Genomic DNA, 15,928 nt, shown 5'->3' with positions numbered 1-15,928 from the left:
TTTCCAGCTTTTTTTATTTTATTTGCAGATTTGGGCTGCGGCGGTGATCTCCAGCAGAACAACCCACTGACGACCTTTTATTATGCTCTCAGGTATGGATGTCACAACCATGGCGTCTTGAGTTCATTTTATAAAATATGTAATCTTAAATACACATTTGAATGGTTGAGGTTTTGTGAAGCAAACTTCCCTTTTTGAATGTTAAGTATTTAAAGCCTGTTTGACTTTTCTTGAGAAATGATCAGGGTAATTAAAATACGTAAGACGCTGACACACACATCCACCCACCTACCTACACACAAATAATCCAAACGGTTGAAGTTCAAACAAACACAAGGTCCTGTTTTAGCAATCTGGCCGGTCTACTTTCAAACTAGGTGTAGTCTTGATTTAGTGACACAGTTACATAATTAGGGTTCTAACTTAACATTTGCTTTTCATGAAGCAAAATCAATGAAGACTTTCAACTAAAATAGCACTTTATTTTACTTCTTTATTATAAGTGGACTACTAGCTTCAGGCCTTGAATACTCAAGATGGTGACAGTAGGTAGAGTATATGAGACTACCTCTGTGATTACTTCTTATACCAAATGTAAAAGTTTGTTTTCTGTGAACCGGGATGTGAAGTTTCTCTCACCAGCTGTCTGTTGGAGCTCTTGGACGTTACATCATTCGCACCCTTCTTCTTTTCCAGTGTTTTTGAGAAAATGATCACCATGGTAGCGCACAGCTCTGCTCCGGGGTGTTCAGGTGCAAGAAAAGGCCACGGGCGGCCATCTTTATATGAGGGCGGAATGCAGATTGTGCATTTGGGTGAAGCGGACCAGCAGATTGTGACCTCCCATCTGAAGAGAGCAGTGCTGATGAAGCCAGTCGAGGTAGGAGGGTCTCTGTTATTGCTTCAGCTGATCCCTGTGTAATAAATAAATAAATAAATAAATAAATAAATAAAGAGGCATGAGATTTAAATGAAAGAAAATCAATACCAAACAGGATGCACATTTTTAACTCTTTATTCCCTTCCTGCAAAGAGGTATGCTTAAACAGTTGTATCGCCTTCAGCGTTATTCGACAAATAGAGGCTTGTGAGGGAAACTTTGTCTAGCAGACTGTACAAGGTCGAGGCTTTGAATGAATTCGAATGAAATCAAAACAATTTTCCATGTTACCTATATAACCCACCTCCTCCCACAAATCCAGTAGGGCCATGCAGAAAATGTATGAAACAGTTTTTGCTGAATACAGCAACTCATAACCTTATAAATGTTCTAACCCTTTGAACATTTCTATTACACAAGCCAGAACTTTATCATATTTTATGGAAGTTTTATGTGATACAGCAAAACAATGCAGAGAATAATTATCAAGGGAGATAACATTCTGGAAGTAGGTAGCATCAACCTGCTCAGTATTAATCCAGCCGTCTTTCTGCAGGCCTTAGAGGTTTTTAGAGAACATAAAGAAAAAATATAATGAGAACCCATATGCAGGAGAACATTCTATTTGAAAATGCAAAAGAGTACAGCAAATCTCCCCATGAGACAAAGAAAGAGGTCCATGGTAACTCTGGAGGAGCTGTAGAGATCCTCAGCTCCACTAAAAGAAATGCAAGTGTTTAAGTCTATTCCACCCATGCAAAAACAACTGTTAAAAGAAAGCCATAGGATGCCTCTCTTTTAAGTTCTCCCTGAGCCATGTGTTAGAAACAGGAAAAGTTATTTCTAAAACTAAAGTTTTATTTTTGGCCAGCATGTAACACACAAGCATTTGGTAGGAAACCAACTTTATAAACTCATCGGTACAAACTATTTCTGCAGAGCATGGTGGTAGTTGAGGTTGTTTTTCTTAGACAGGAACCCTAAACTGATCAGAGTTGATGGGAAAATGTATGCAGCTAAATTTTAGATGTCATTCTGTTTCAGTCATGCAACCATTTTAATTCCACCTCATAATACTGCTCATAAAGAAGTAGAAAATTATTTTTTTTTAAATATGTAGAGGCCAAATAGATAAAGTCTACACTTGCAGGTGTAGTATCTGTTAATCCACAATGTAAAAATATATGATAATACATTCGGTTTAACACCCTAACACTTAGAAATGTTTAACCACCCAGTTACCAAAAGAACTTCACGCTTATAGTAGTGCTACTGTCCTGGTAAACAAAACACCCTGTAGTGTGCTGAACTGCTTCCTCATCGTTGTAAATAAAAGGAACGGTTTATACGTGGGAATCCCAACATGCTGAAACACAAGGCGGAGTTTAACTAATGCCAGAAAAAAACAGGACTCTCGTCAAACGACTACAGATGTGGTTAGCAGACCCAAGCAGTGGAGGAACATATATGAAGCGGCGGTCTCCTGCACCCGCATTTGGCAAAGCACGACTGCGGCAAACAAGCCTCTTAAAACCCATGGAGGGTAGATGGAGCATTTGTGGCTCTAATTTGCTTAAATGGGAGAAAGCTCATTCATGCTTTTCTCAGGAGAAATAGCTCCAGTAACTTGAGGCTTAAGGCCAACTCCTTCATCAACCAGCCACTAAGCGTACTGACAGCATCCAAATAGAGAATACCATCATAGCTCAGGTCAAATGTTGGGTAATGACAGCTTTCTAATGTGGAACAACACATGAAGCTAATGGCTCTTCCAGGCTTGCAATGTTACCCTGACTGTGTAACATGTGGTTTAGCATTAAGTAAGGGTTACTGCACTCCACATTCTCGGGTGTGAGGCTGTGCACGCAGTGCTGAATTAGCTTTGAGGGACAGCAAGTCTAGCAAAGAACACCCTAAAACAAAACATATGAGGGAATTGTTTACACGGGAACTGGATAAAACAATTTTGGACCACCGTTGAAATGTCCTTTACTACACAATGCCATCTTTGTCTGTTTTTTTTTTTTTTGTTTGTTTGTTTTTCCGCAGGCCTCATGACAACATAAAGAATATAAATGTTTCATGTTAGTTTGCCCGTTGAACCAACTGCTAGCATATGACTCCCATTATCTCCATTTACCCAAGAGAGTCAGTGGAGCACAACTGGCCTCGGCAGACGAGGGACGCTGGTTCTGGTGGAGAGAGCTGAAGGAGAGGGAAATGTTTTCCTGGCTCAGTTTTTTTTTTTTTTGCAGACTGTTTTACTGATTAGGGCCGACACCAAAGTTTTGGGTGGAGCAGCATAGCAGGGTTTATGTGTATACGAGAGGTAATCAGGGTGAGGGCTGAGGCGCGTTGTGATCATGCATGAAGGTTGTTACAGTGTGAGGTCAGGGTGCTTTGAGGATGTTCATAAAGGCTGAAACTGCAGCATATGCTTATGTGCCGGTACAGATTGTCTGTTTATGCTAACCTGCACTAGTTAGGAGACAAGCAAATAGGGTCATGGGAGAGGGCAAGAGGGAGTGTGAATTCAGCCCTGGAGCCAAGCCTACTTAATGAACCAACCTGTCATGATGAGGAAACCAGGGCTTAGTGCAGATGTGGTTCACTTGTGTTAGACCTGTGCTGATCAGATCACAACCATTATTTTTCTGTCGCAAAGCACCTAAAATCCGATGAATCACTTTTCCACTGATCCCTTTAACTGTGTGATTTCTCTGCGGTAGTGTGTGAAATATGACTACACAAAGCCAATCATTAATCTCACAAGCTCAACTGGACACCCCTTCACAAAAACTAGGATAAGTTAAAACTGGCATAATCAACCTTTTATACTACACTATATTATACTATTCCACAAAAGGCTACCCATACTTTAAATGGTGCATGCTGCTGCACTTTCTCACCAGCTTTCTGTTGAATTGTTAGAACACCTCATTAAGCATTTCTAGTTTTGAAACCAGCTACAATTACATCTGCTTGCATATGTTAGACTGCAGATGGCAACTCTATGCTCCAAGTAAGTGACTCAGGAGGGCACAAGAAAAGGGCAGCTAAGATAACATGGCTCTTTGCCCAGACAGTGATTTGCACAGGCAGATGAATAGAAGACCATTTGGGCCCCCAATAAAGTTCTCTGATTGGACGTTCGCTGTCAGTCACCCAGCTGGCTCTGGCTGCCGCATACTTGTGCGGAGCCCGTCTGGTGTCAAGACTTTGATCAGTGGCTTTGGTTGAAATAAAAAGAAAAGAATTCATTTCCCACCAAACTAGATTACGATGAGCAAACAAAGCACTGCTTGGGTGTCTTACTTTACACTTCTTCGACTTTTTCCATGCTTTTGTCATGGGCTGAATTGAGGATTGTTAATTCTAGGAAAAGACAGAGCCAACCCTCTTCAAGATAATGTGGCTGAGGTTGTAAAAATGGTCCAAAGTGGGCCATGACATACCACTGACTACTTTAGCCATCACCTTAGTACCCACATGCGTAGGAAGGCAGGCCTAATACTGCCCACTATCACACCAATAGCTCTTCACAAGTGCAAAAACAAAAGCCACGATCCATCACTTGAACATTCTGTGTTGTCAGTGTTAATGTTAGGCATTTGGGGTTGTGACTTTTAGAAGCTTTTTTTCTTTTTAATAAAAGGCCCTGTTCCAGACACAAAAGAACCTATCAAAATGGCTAAGGTAAGGAGTTATAAATGCAGAATCTTACTTTTGTAGGTAACTGGTACCTGTCCAAATCAGGCCAAAACAAGGAAACAGAAAATCAGGCTGGGATTGGTTTTGTGATTAACCTCAACCATCCCTTAATAACACTTGGTCAGCAACAATTTCCTTTATAGGGACATTTCTAAGATTTATTTTTTAAAGGCATAATTTAATGGTTCTATGAATGAAGTTTGTGCCTAAATAGGTAGACCCCTGCTGGTTTTAGCATGTTAAATAATCATTAGCATCCTACTAAATCATTAATCAGATAAAAATGTATTGAATAAGTGCAAGACATAGAATAACCAACATAAATCTGACCTACACTTTGTAAGATCTGAATCGAAAGGCAGTTATAACCATTTTATACCATTAGATGGTAATATTTACGACATTAATGAAATAAAATATAAATTCAGGTCATCCTAAGCATGGCTAAAGTAGTGACAGGCCATTGATTGTTAGAAATTCTTTTATTTTTATTGTTTATCTTTTCTTCTTAGTCAATAACTTCTTGACCTTATGTTAAAAGTTATACAGAAACAGAGTAAATGACAGATGTTGAAAAATCTACAAAAAGGAAAATAAAGAAAATAAACCTAACAACTAAGATGTCAAAAGTACTTAAGAAAAAAAAGGTTTCTACAAGTGAAAAGTTTGCCTTAATTAAAAAAAAACTACTCTTCAAAATGTGTAATGCACAGAAAATTTCCCAGTTTTGCTCACTGTTTGTATAGAGTGCATAAAAAGAACTAGTTAGGTTAGTTTTGCTCTAAATTAGTTTCAGACAACATAATATGAATTGAACTAAACAGAAGCCAGTCATATACGGCTGATTACTTGAAGCTCTGATATTTACAGCATTTTGAAATAGAAGTTAAAACATGACCAACATACACATTTAAAATGAATAAAAGGGGTAATGGATGGAGAGTATTGCATCTCACAATCTGAGTTATTTTCTATAATATTTCCCAGCTCCCGTCCTTAGTCCATGTCACTATCTTTATTTTTCTAGAAACAAAATGTGATTCAACTGAACAGGTTTTATTTAAGCCCTTCAGTTTCCCTCTTTTGTGCAGCTGTTACATCATACCACTATCATTATCTGTAAAGTAATGAGCCAATTCATACCAAAAAAAAAAAAAAATCTACTCAAGTATAGTAAGTATGTATTAATACTTACTTATTTTTACAAAATATTTATACTTAGTAACTTTACGCATTTGCTTACTACCGATTACTGGTTCCTGGCACACACAAAAAAAGTTATACATGAGTTGAGAAGGATACCCATCAGACAGATGCAGCACAGACTATAACTATTATATTATCAACTACTCAACAGAGCAAATCCTCTAAACCTTTGTTCTGAAATACATATAGCCACAGATCTGCACAGAAGAAGGCGAAATAACCAATCACCATTTTAGATCTGGGCCCAACCATTTCTTGAAAGCCTGTTTAAATGCAATTCATACCACCACATCTTATTACATGGCTGACACAGAGATACACTGACATAATTCGCAGATCTAAGCATACTTTGCGATATATGAGGCTTACTTCCCTTGTGGTAAGACTATGCTGCTGCTGAACTGGGTGTGGAGCACAATGACTATTACCAAAAACCCAAAGAGAGAAATCCCCAAATGAGCTCGACATACACAGCATATGTCACTCCTGCTTTAACAAAAAGAAGAACTCGTTGAAAGAGGACAGCAAATACTGATGATTACATTACATCAAGATTTATTACAAAGGACACCAATGTGGGAAATATGCCTCACTTTGGCAAGAAGGAAAACAATTTTTTGGTATTATAAAAAATGAAGAGAGATGTTGCTCTTCATTTTCATGTTGCAATTCACAAAACCTTTAAAACATATTTTTTCTTCTTTTGCTCAATTTTCTCCTGTTGTTTTTAAGGTATTATTTGAATGTTTGCAGTCTTTTTGATTATTTCTAATCCAGTTTGTGTAATTGCAATGACAGCATACAGCATGGAGGACTAAAGAAAGCATAAGAAGTCTCAGCAGTGGATTAATGCAATTGACAATCGCAGCAGGTAAAAGGAGAGACCAAACTTAATATGATTATCAACATGGGGGGGAAAAGTGTTTTTTTAATGGCAGCTGAACGTGTCTAAAGATCTGTTTTATGATTGGCTGTTTTGCAGATTTTTTATTTTGATACCGCAGGCATGTTTTAAAGAAAACCTTTGCAAGACTGTTTTAAGAAGTCACGAGAGTTTGATGTCTTAATTCAAATATCTAAGTCTCACACTCATACAAAACTGCCGGAAAGTGATTTGAAATTTGCAGCAAGAAAGCTTGAAACTTTAGAGAGCTTGAAAACTTGACGACTAAATGAAAAACCGACAAGGAGGTTTAACACCTTAGGGGCCAAACACATCCTATATCACACTGAGTGACAGAAAGTAACAGTTTTCTTCATCCCATGTAACAGTTAATTTACAGAATATTGTTGTTTTGCAGATGAATGAAACATGATTCATAAGAAGTTTAAATTGATGCTACATTCGAAGACCTGTTTTTTTGTGTGCGTGTCTCCTACTGTGCTCTTTAATCATACCCAGTCTAAATTACCATCATGCATGTATTTACACAGAGAATTAAATATGCTGGGTGGTTAAGGACCAAATTGGTCACTCTACTTATGATCATCTTCAATGATCTCATGCTGTTATTCTTGCAATAGATGAACATTTAGCATATCACTGGGTTTGAGCCTTGATTATTACACAAACATAATTACAGAAAAGTTTTAAGTGCAGAAAATATAAATCCCTGAATTAAAGATATATCTATCTATATATATCTATCTATATGGATGTGAACAAACTTTGATTTCTTAATCAATAGCTTAATAATTTGCCAATAGTTTTTTTTCTTCATTTACATCGTAGATAGACTGACTAAAAGTATTGTTGCCCTGTATAAAATAGTAGCAAAGTTAAACACTGTTTCGAGGAAGTGAATTGGTAGCCATAGCAGCCATTCACAAACAGACATCAATATTGGCAAATGGTGATTTGGAGAGGGCACGTGTCACCCAAGTTGCTAAAACGAATGTCTGGACAGCTCATCAGTTCCTTATCAGTGTGTGTGTTTGTTATAGGAAATTGCCCCAATGAGAAACGTTATTTGATTTAGGTAGGTGTAACCTGCAAACTAAAAGCTGTTTTTTAGAGTCTAAAATGTATTCAGGCTTTGATCTCTGTGTGTTAGAGCAGAAATGCGCCAACTGAAAACTTGACAGGCATTGGATCAGGTGTTTGAGTTCAAGTAAAGAAAGGTATGAGGCCTCCTGCCCCCTGGAGCAACTCTTTAAAGCCATGGCTACCCATACATCAGGTAGTCCACTAATTACACTGCTCCCTCCCAATCAATCCCTGCCATTCTCCATGAGTGTCTGGCTCTGGCTCCATTTTCCAAACACAAACCAAGGCCTTAATCCATCAGAGATGCATTACATGGGAGCCTCCAGTGCTCCTGGCAATCCCTTACAATTGTTCAGCTAAAAAAAAAAAAAAGAAAAACGGAGGGGGAACCAACTCCCGAGTTGCAAAACAAAGTTATATTACACATCCTGTCACAACTGATCAGCCAATAAAGTATCCTTTTATTGTTACATAACACCATATTCCCACCGTGGAGCTGTAGCGGGTTATGGGATTGTGTACAGATGGGAGTATGTCAGAATGAAAACTATGTAGCATTCCATCGGCCCATTCATTCATTCGTGACGAGGCTCACTTAACCACATGGACCCTCTGACTGCTCAGCACACTGTGAAACAGGAGTGTTAAACAGAACGAGATCTAACAGTAAGCTGAAGGTGTGCTCTAAGTTTTTCTTTTTTTTTCATTAAGGAGCCAACCACAATATCTACAGCTATAAATAGGGGAAATGTACAACAATCTGTGAGTGTTCTACATTCTGCACAGCAAAACAGGAAGGACCGTTTCTATTCTGTTGAAAATAGTATGTATTCGAATTGGTCAACTGCAAGCTTGGAATTTACCAATATTTTTTGTAGCTTTCCCTTCCTCTTACAGCTCTAAGATAGCGATGGAGAACAGAAAACTTAACTAAAAGTGGATCATTTCTATTATTAAATAATAATGAAGAAGAAAAAGAGAAATTCTTCTTATTCTCAGCAGAGAGGGACTAGTTTATAAAAATTTTCAGCTTTCATTGTTAATCCCAGCACAGCCTAAAAAGCATAGCAAGGTTTGACAAATTAAAAGCTAAAAGAATCTCTGCAACATTCCGGCCATAACATTCCTACAGTTGAAAGTCTATTTCTTGAGTTGCCAAAGAGAGTCAGAGTGACCAGCACTAAACTTATAGAGGACCACACCCCCATTCTCAACCCATTTACTGCATAGTACTCAGTCAGCTGACAGCAACTCTTCCCTTGCTTGGCAGTTAAAATAATAAAATAAAATAATTTCTAGACATGAAATATGGGGATGTTATAATGCTAAAGTTAGTGGACCAGAAGTTGCACTAAATGCTTTACTTCTATGATAAGAAATGTTGCATATTCTGTGAAATTAATAATAATAATCAGAAACTTTATTGATCTCACATTGGAAAAATGTACCCCTGCATTTAAACTATCGCCTAGGGGAGCAGTGGGCTGCCATTGTGGGGCACCCAGGGAGCAATCGGAGGGTAAAGGTCTTGCTAGGCTGACATTCCCCTTAAATTAGAATACAAATTTAAAAACTAATAAATTTGGAAGGTGCTCATTTCTATATTCATTAAAAAAGGATGGGAATAAGACCTAAATGAGGTCATAAACATAGAGTAACATCACATTTAGCCTACTAATATAACCTAAGTAATATAGAGAAGTTCCTAACAAAGAACAAATTTGCATTATGAATTCTTATAAAACAATAAGTTGAATACCTAAAATAAATATGACCGCATAATATGACTGCATTTGCAGAACTTTTGAGTAGTAACACACAAATAATAAGTACATGTTATATTATTAGATATTACACATTAATTCATAAACTATTTTAAGGGCCTTATAAAGACCAGTTTTGTTTATTTATATACCACCATTCAGGACAAAGGAAAGACAAAAGAACAAAGAAACATCCATATAAAATCATTGTATATAACAAAATAAAGGGAATGATTGTTGTTGTTCTATACTGAAATAAAAGCAATTAAATATAGAAATGATTTGCATCTGCAATTGGATTGATACTCTAAAGCTTTTGAGCACAAGTGAGCACAATCTTTGTTTTAAGATGTGTAATACAAATATATTAAAAAAGGGAAATCCATAACAGAATTTAGCTTTAGTCACAAAAGTCTTTGCAACACGTCTGTCACATCTGGATTTATTTCTCAGAAATATCTGAACTGCAGCCAGCCAGCCGGGTTGTAAATCAGTTAAAATGTTTATTCTACCGATGCTGGGAATAACCTGCAGCTTTGTGTAAAATAAAAATGTAAAACACGCAGACAGACTCAAACACAATATGTCACAAGAGTATAAAGACTGTAGATCATTACACGATTGGTAAGAGCAGGATTATCTGGTCACACTGGCTTTGTTATCAAGCCTAAGCTTGTAGAGAAAGACGCTGTTAAGGATGCAGCAAAGTGTCAAAAAAAATGACACAAACCAGGAAAACCAGGTTTTATTTCTAATGCTGAAGGTTTAATAAAAAGCATTTAGAGTTTTCCTACAGATGCAAAAATGCCTTACAATCTCAATCAACAAATGAAAAGCTGGTATATAATAAACTTGTAATTTATTTATCTCACTATGTTACTTCATCACCTGATCTCATCACACAGATGATACGAATCATAAAAGAAAAAGTTTGCTAAGGTTTTAAACACAGAAAAAAAAAAAAAAAAGTTATTAAGAAGAGAGTGTTCGATCAAGTGCAGAAAATAATGTTTGACTTTGAAATGTCAGATTAAAGTCTTACTCGCACTTACACTAAAGTGAAAATGACACCAACGCCCATAAACATCTGGGCTGTCTTTTCTCTGGAAAATCTAGCTCACTGTTAAATATTACAGGTATTTCTTGGCCAAACTACTGATCAACACTGATGGAAATTTGGCACCAGGCTTGACGGAAGTGCTGCCTTTGTTAAACCTGCAGTGGTGAGACGAGTCTGCTGAGTCAGACCTTTTTAAGACAAAAATAAAAAAATATATATATATGGTCCCAAAAAAAAGCTGGTTCTTCTCTCCAGCAAATTTCTGTTAACAAAAATCTTATTTATGTAAAACTATAAGTGAAAAGTAGTAAAACACCGGAAAGAGAACCTTAAGGCTCTAGTTTAAGGTGTTTTCCTGCTTTTAGAAATAGAGTAAAGGTTTTTATTTTCACAAATCTCAGTAGTTTCAAATAAAGACTATCCCTTTATTTTTAAAAAAAAGTTTAAATAAGTTCTGTCTTACCAGCGGATAAAAAACAAGCTCTAAAAATACACAAAATAAGGCTGTCTGTGCTGAACGCTAACCGAAGCTTTCAGTTCTCTGTTTCTAAACGGAGGCAAATGGGAGATGGTATCAGAAAAAGGGGGTAGGTATAGAAATGCCCGTCCCTCATTGAACCATCTAGAAAGATACCATGGGGTCAAGTTTCGAGGAAAGCTCATTCCAGCGTAGCCAGGAAATAGAGAGACAGGAATGCAAAACGCTGTTGTTCATAAACCGCAGAATACAATAAGAAAAATAAACAAAATGCAAAAAACATCAGCTCACCTGGACTATGGGGGGTTTTTCAGTAAGAAACAGGTTAAGCGCACACAAAGCATACAATAGCATCCCAGTGGATATGCAAAGGAACTAACAAAAACTATGCCTGAGGGGACAGATCCTCATTTGAGAGTCAAAAACTTTGCTCTACTTTATTTTCTCCTCAGACTCGAGATGCTTCCTCATGGTCACCATGTATAAACACAGGAGTGAGATGAGTGGATGGGGACATTTCAATTGCAACCCCAGAAATCCTTTCATCTAAGCAGTCTGCTTTTTAGGGGGTTGGGGGAGTTCCTGTGTATGCGAGTCTGCCTCTTTTCTTTTCTACGCCATTCTTTTCTTTTCTTTTCAGATGCAGGTCTTAGGCTCTGTGGGTGACAAGACGCCAGACTCTCAAATCTGTTATGTTAATGAGGAAGAAACATGTTCATTGGAGAAGGGAAGAATTCATATAAATACAGAGCATGGAGTAAATATACGTTGCAGCTTGTCTGGACTGGAGCACAGGTCACTGAAACGTAAATCTAACATGGAGACATGGCAAACAATCCAGTTGTGTTATCTTTGCAGGAACATCACAGGGCGGTATGAAATATAAAGAGAGACAAAAAAACAGCAATGGGTGGAGGTGAAATAGGCCGACTGGAATAAAGAATGCAAAAAGGAGTGGGTTGAAGGTGGCAGCATGTGCGTCAGAGTGCAGACAGAGTTTGAGCTCTACGCAGAGACGCTGAATGGACCAGAGGCTGGCTCAGCCACAGGCACACAGCTGCCCACTGGCAGAATGGAGCTCTAATAGGACCTTTTGCTTGCAACACAAAGGCTTTGTGAATGTTAGCATCTTAAGCACACACTGCAGCGCAGAGCGATCCCCTTAGAAAAAAAACCCAACCCACCAGCCTAAGATTGCTGCCATAAATTATGCTTCCAGCATGTCCAAAACAGGCCCGCTGTCTAACAGCGCCAGAGCTGTTGTCGAGTACAAGTGCTGCACGCCAAAGCTGCACTTCATTAAAGTGACTGCCAGTCACTGTGAACAATGATTTGCCAGGGTATCTGGCCACTTTTGAGTACCGCCGCTCAAAAACAAAAAACAAAAAAAAGCAAGAAGCAGTCTCTGTTAAATGGTTGATTGCATTTCCTTTACTAATTCAGTAATCAGATACTTCAAGGGCTGAGTGAGATTGTTCTTATTTTAGACTTCTGGCGTCACTCAGAAAAAACTGGGAAGACCGACATGAGTTGAACATCTTCATTCATTGAAATGTTAAGGTAAAACATTTTGCATATGATCAAAACTTTTTGCACAGTGGTAAAAAAAAACCTAAATGTTGGACTGGGTTAAGGGGGGGTAATCATCAGACAAACTGCAGCAGCAGGTTTGCAGATTCACATGACACCAATTTATAGATTTGGAGGGCTTGTTCTCACCAAGCTGTGACCAGACACGAGATTCTCACAGTGTGATAATGTTGATTAAAAATGTCACAGTTCGACTCTTTTATGGTATGTAAGGATTTCACAATGTGTAAAAATGGATTAAATGCCTTTATTTAAAGGAAACAACTTCTTTCTATAGATGCAAAACCATTAATGGTATAGTGGAGGGTTTTTTTTATCCCAGGTGGATCGTGAAAATAAGCGGTCCTAATTGTCGTTCATTCTGGTGATATGTTTACGTAAGGCCGTCCTACCTGCTCGACACTTTTTTCACTTACCGGTGTCGAGTCTGACGTAGTGGAAAAATTGTAAATCTTCTTTTTGAAAGTAAGCTTGTATGAGCGATGCAAACAGCAACTTTCTAAATAGAGTGTGCATAAGGAGAAATGGTGTCATGCACACTCTTGCACGCGTTTAAGGATTGTGATTAAAAGTGGAGATCAAAATTTTGTGAAAATCCTCCACTATACCTTTAAGATACGCATTATAATTGTTCAAAAAGCATACTCTACACAATATTATGTATATTATTTAAATATTACTGATTAAAATTTTGTTTTTTTAGATTGTTTTTTTTTTAATCACATTTGTGTGTGTACGCTCTTTTTCCCAAAAAAAACAATGAAAACCACACTGATTTTTTGGAACTGGGAAACATTCAAGAACAAAAGGACAGTTCCTGTGTATAAGTTTTTTCTTTCAGGCAGTGCAAAGCAACAGGTGTTGAAAAGGAGGAACTGTTAAAGACAATTCTGTTACTTTAAAACTTTTTCTGCCATCTTATTAAAAGTACTTTAATACATAATAGGTGTAACTTTTTTTTTAACAACCTGGCCTTAACTGGAATCTGTGACTCCAGATTCCAGAAGCAGTTTATTTTGGAAACCTCAGCAATGAGTAGCCATCAAAGTTGTTTTTTTTTTCTTTTCAAAAAGATAAGAGCTCCTCTGAGCAAGTTTTCTTCAACATGAACTATTTCTGTTCGCTGTAAGGAACCCCTATCAACATCTGAAATGCAATTAGACACTAGAGCTGGCGTGAGATTTAATCTTCTGCCTTTCTGTGGTTAAGTGTCGACCTTAAACTTGTAGCCATATTTACTATTCATGAGGGCCATTTACAAGAGCAGGATCTTTGAAGGAGCCTGTGACATTTCCTGTTTTGCAGACCAAATTTGTCCCTCGTCCTTGCACGTTATGGGCCAAGCACTGCTGGGAAGGAGGGGGGATTAAAAAGCATCCATCTAGGAATTTCAGATAATTGCAAAAAGAAAAAAAAACGGTTCTCTGTGAAGGTGTGTTTTTGGTATCCACCATAGATCAACCAACAGTCATAAAATGTTAAGCAAAGCGAAACATAAGTTGGCATGCTTACTTCCTAAACTCAGAAACAATGAAACTAAGGGGAGACGAGCTACTGAATGGTTTCTGAGTGCCCTCATTTTGATTATGATCCGAGACTGCAATAAAGAGGCTGCAAAATGACCCTGGCGTAGGCGGCTTGTTCAGTATAGCTGCAGATGATTCATTCAATGTATGTTATGGTTTCTTGCTCCTAGTGGTTTGCTTTCATATGTAACAACACATGTTTAGGTTATATATATATTCATATAGAAGTACAATCATAATAGAACAAAGCTGAATATTTGTAATTTGGCTGCAACTGCCTTCCCTTATCAAGAAGGGGAAAATAACAAAGCATATGTTTTGGCAAACTAACCTCAAAACACTCTTAGATTTAGTAATTTCTGATTCTTATTTGTAGAGGGGGAAAAAAAGAACTTGTACGTGTGGTGAAGATGGGGGAAGAGATATGCAACAAGGCTTCATGAGGCAAAGCACTCAAGCCTTTCAGTTTCTTCTCATCTGTGGTGAGGAGCTGTTTGTCAATAAGCTGCTAAACAACCACACTGTAAATCCACACACAGGTATTATCTGCAGCTTCAGTGTCATGGCTGTCTCTGTCAAATAGAGGATAGTTTGATGTTAAAAGGTGCTTGTTTACTGCACACCAAAAGCTGTTTATTAAGCTTAACCAGCTTCAATTCACTTTATTTATTCCTGCATCTGATATCAAGCAGTTTTATGTTTCTCGTTTCATTATGTTCCAGTTAAATAATATTGATAAATAAATAAACAGAAGTTTTCTCTCTAGTCCCACTAGGTGTGCTGCTTATAGGGAAACCAGCATGAGGAGAGAAAACTTCATGCAGGTTTAAAAGCACAAACATCATTATACAGCTGTTTAAAACAACCATGGGTTTGAGCAAATACTACCTGGTCAGCAGAGGCTTTTTTGAAGCTATGTCATCTTCATTAAAAGTAGAGAGAAGGGAGATTTCTCCGCAGTTGCAGCCGTCGGAGGAGCGTCCTACTAGCAGGACTGAGAAGCAGTGAAAGCAGCAGAGCTGCTGCCTTCAGACTCCACCGGACTGAAGCAATATCCGCGTGCAAACCAAACAGCACCGCGGAGGGGGGCCGGAGGCAGCCCGGACAAAGAAAAACCTAAAATACAAAAACACAGGGAAGAAGCTGACACATAAATGATTGATTGAAAATAAGAACAGTATTTTGTTTTTAACTAAAAGGGCACGTTTTATTGATTAAAACATATTTTATACCCCTCCTGCCCCTTTCCTATTGGTATGTTCCATTAAGCCGCAATTGTCTCCTCCCACTGGGTGCTGCTCGTGTGATTTTTACTATAAATTTTAGTCATGACGAGAAGAAAAAGCTTAGTTATGACAAGAAAGCAAAACTAGTCATCATTTTTTTTTATTCAGCTGTTGTAATATAGAGAAAACGTCAGAACATGATAAGTTAATTGCAGAGGCGTAGCCAGAACATTTTTGTAAGGGTGGCCAGGCAATAACCAAAAGATAGGCACCAAAACCTCTGTTCCAACAGGAAAATTAATCAGCAAAACATCCATATTCTCTAAATAAAGACAAACTATAATTTCCCACTGCCTTTGCTAACAAATAGACAAATATATTCAAACATCAATGCTTTCTAGATAAAAGGTATAGTGGATAAAATTCTTTAAGGTTAGATTTTTGGGCAAACATCTTTTCCATAGTCATTACTTACCTACTTTTATCAGTAATCATTCGATA

At 37.8% G+C, this 15,928-nt stretch overlaps 1 protein-coding gene across 1 annotated transcript in view; it reads right to left on the bottom strand.

The window, feature by feature from the left end:
* Nucleotides 1-15,225, bottom strand: part of LOC107091361 (protein FAM53B-like) — a 29,719-nt gene extending 14,494 nt beyond the window's left edge. The window contains exons 1-2 of the mRNA XM_015385221.1: nt 15,090-15,225; nt 640-914 (exon numbers count right to left, since the gene is read on the bottom strand). Of these exons, the coding sequence (XP_015240707.1) occupies nt 640-720 (81 nt within the window). The 5' untranslated portion in view covers nt 721-914; nt 15,090-15,225. The remainder of the gene's footprint in view (nt 1-639; nt 915-15,089) is intronic.
* Between the last annotated feature and the right edge of the window lie 703 nt (nt 15,226-15,928).

This window comes from Cyprinodon variegatus, unplaced genomic scaffold (genome assembly GCF_000732505.1).
Source record: "Cyprinodon variegatus isolate N-32 unplaced genomic scaffold, C_variegatus-1.0 Scaffold333, whole genome shotgun sequence".
In the NCBI taxonomy this organism is placed as follows: Eukaryota; Metazoa; Chordata; class Actinopteri; order Cyprinodontiformes; family Cyprinodontidae; genus Cyprinodon; species Cyprinodon variegatus.
The sequence above is the reverse complement of the archived record's forward strand: the minus strand, read 5'-3'. Positions and strand labels throughout refer to the sequence as shown.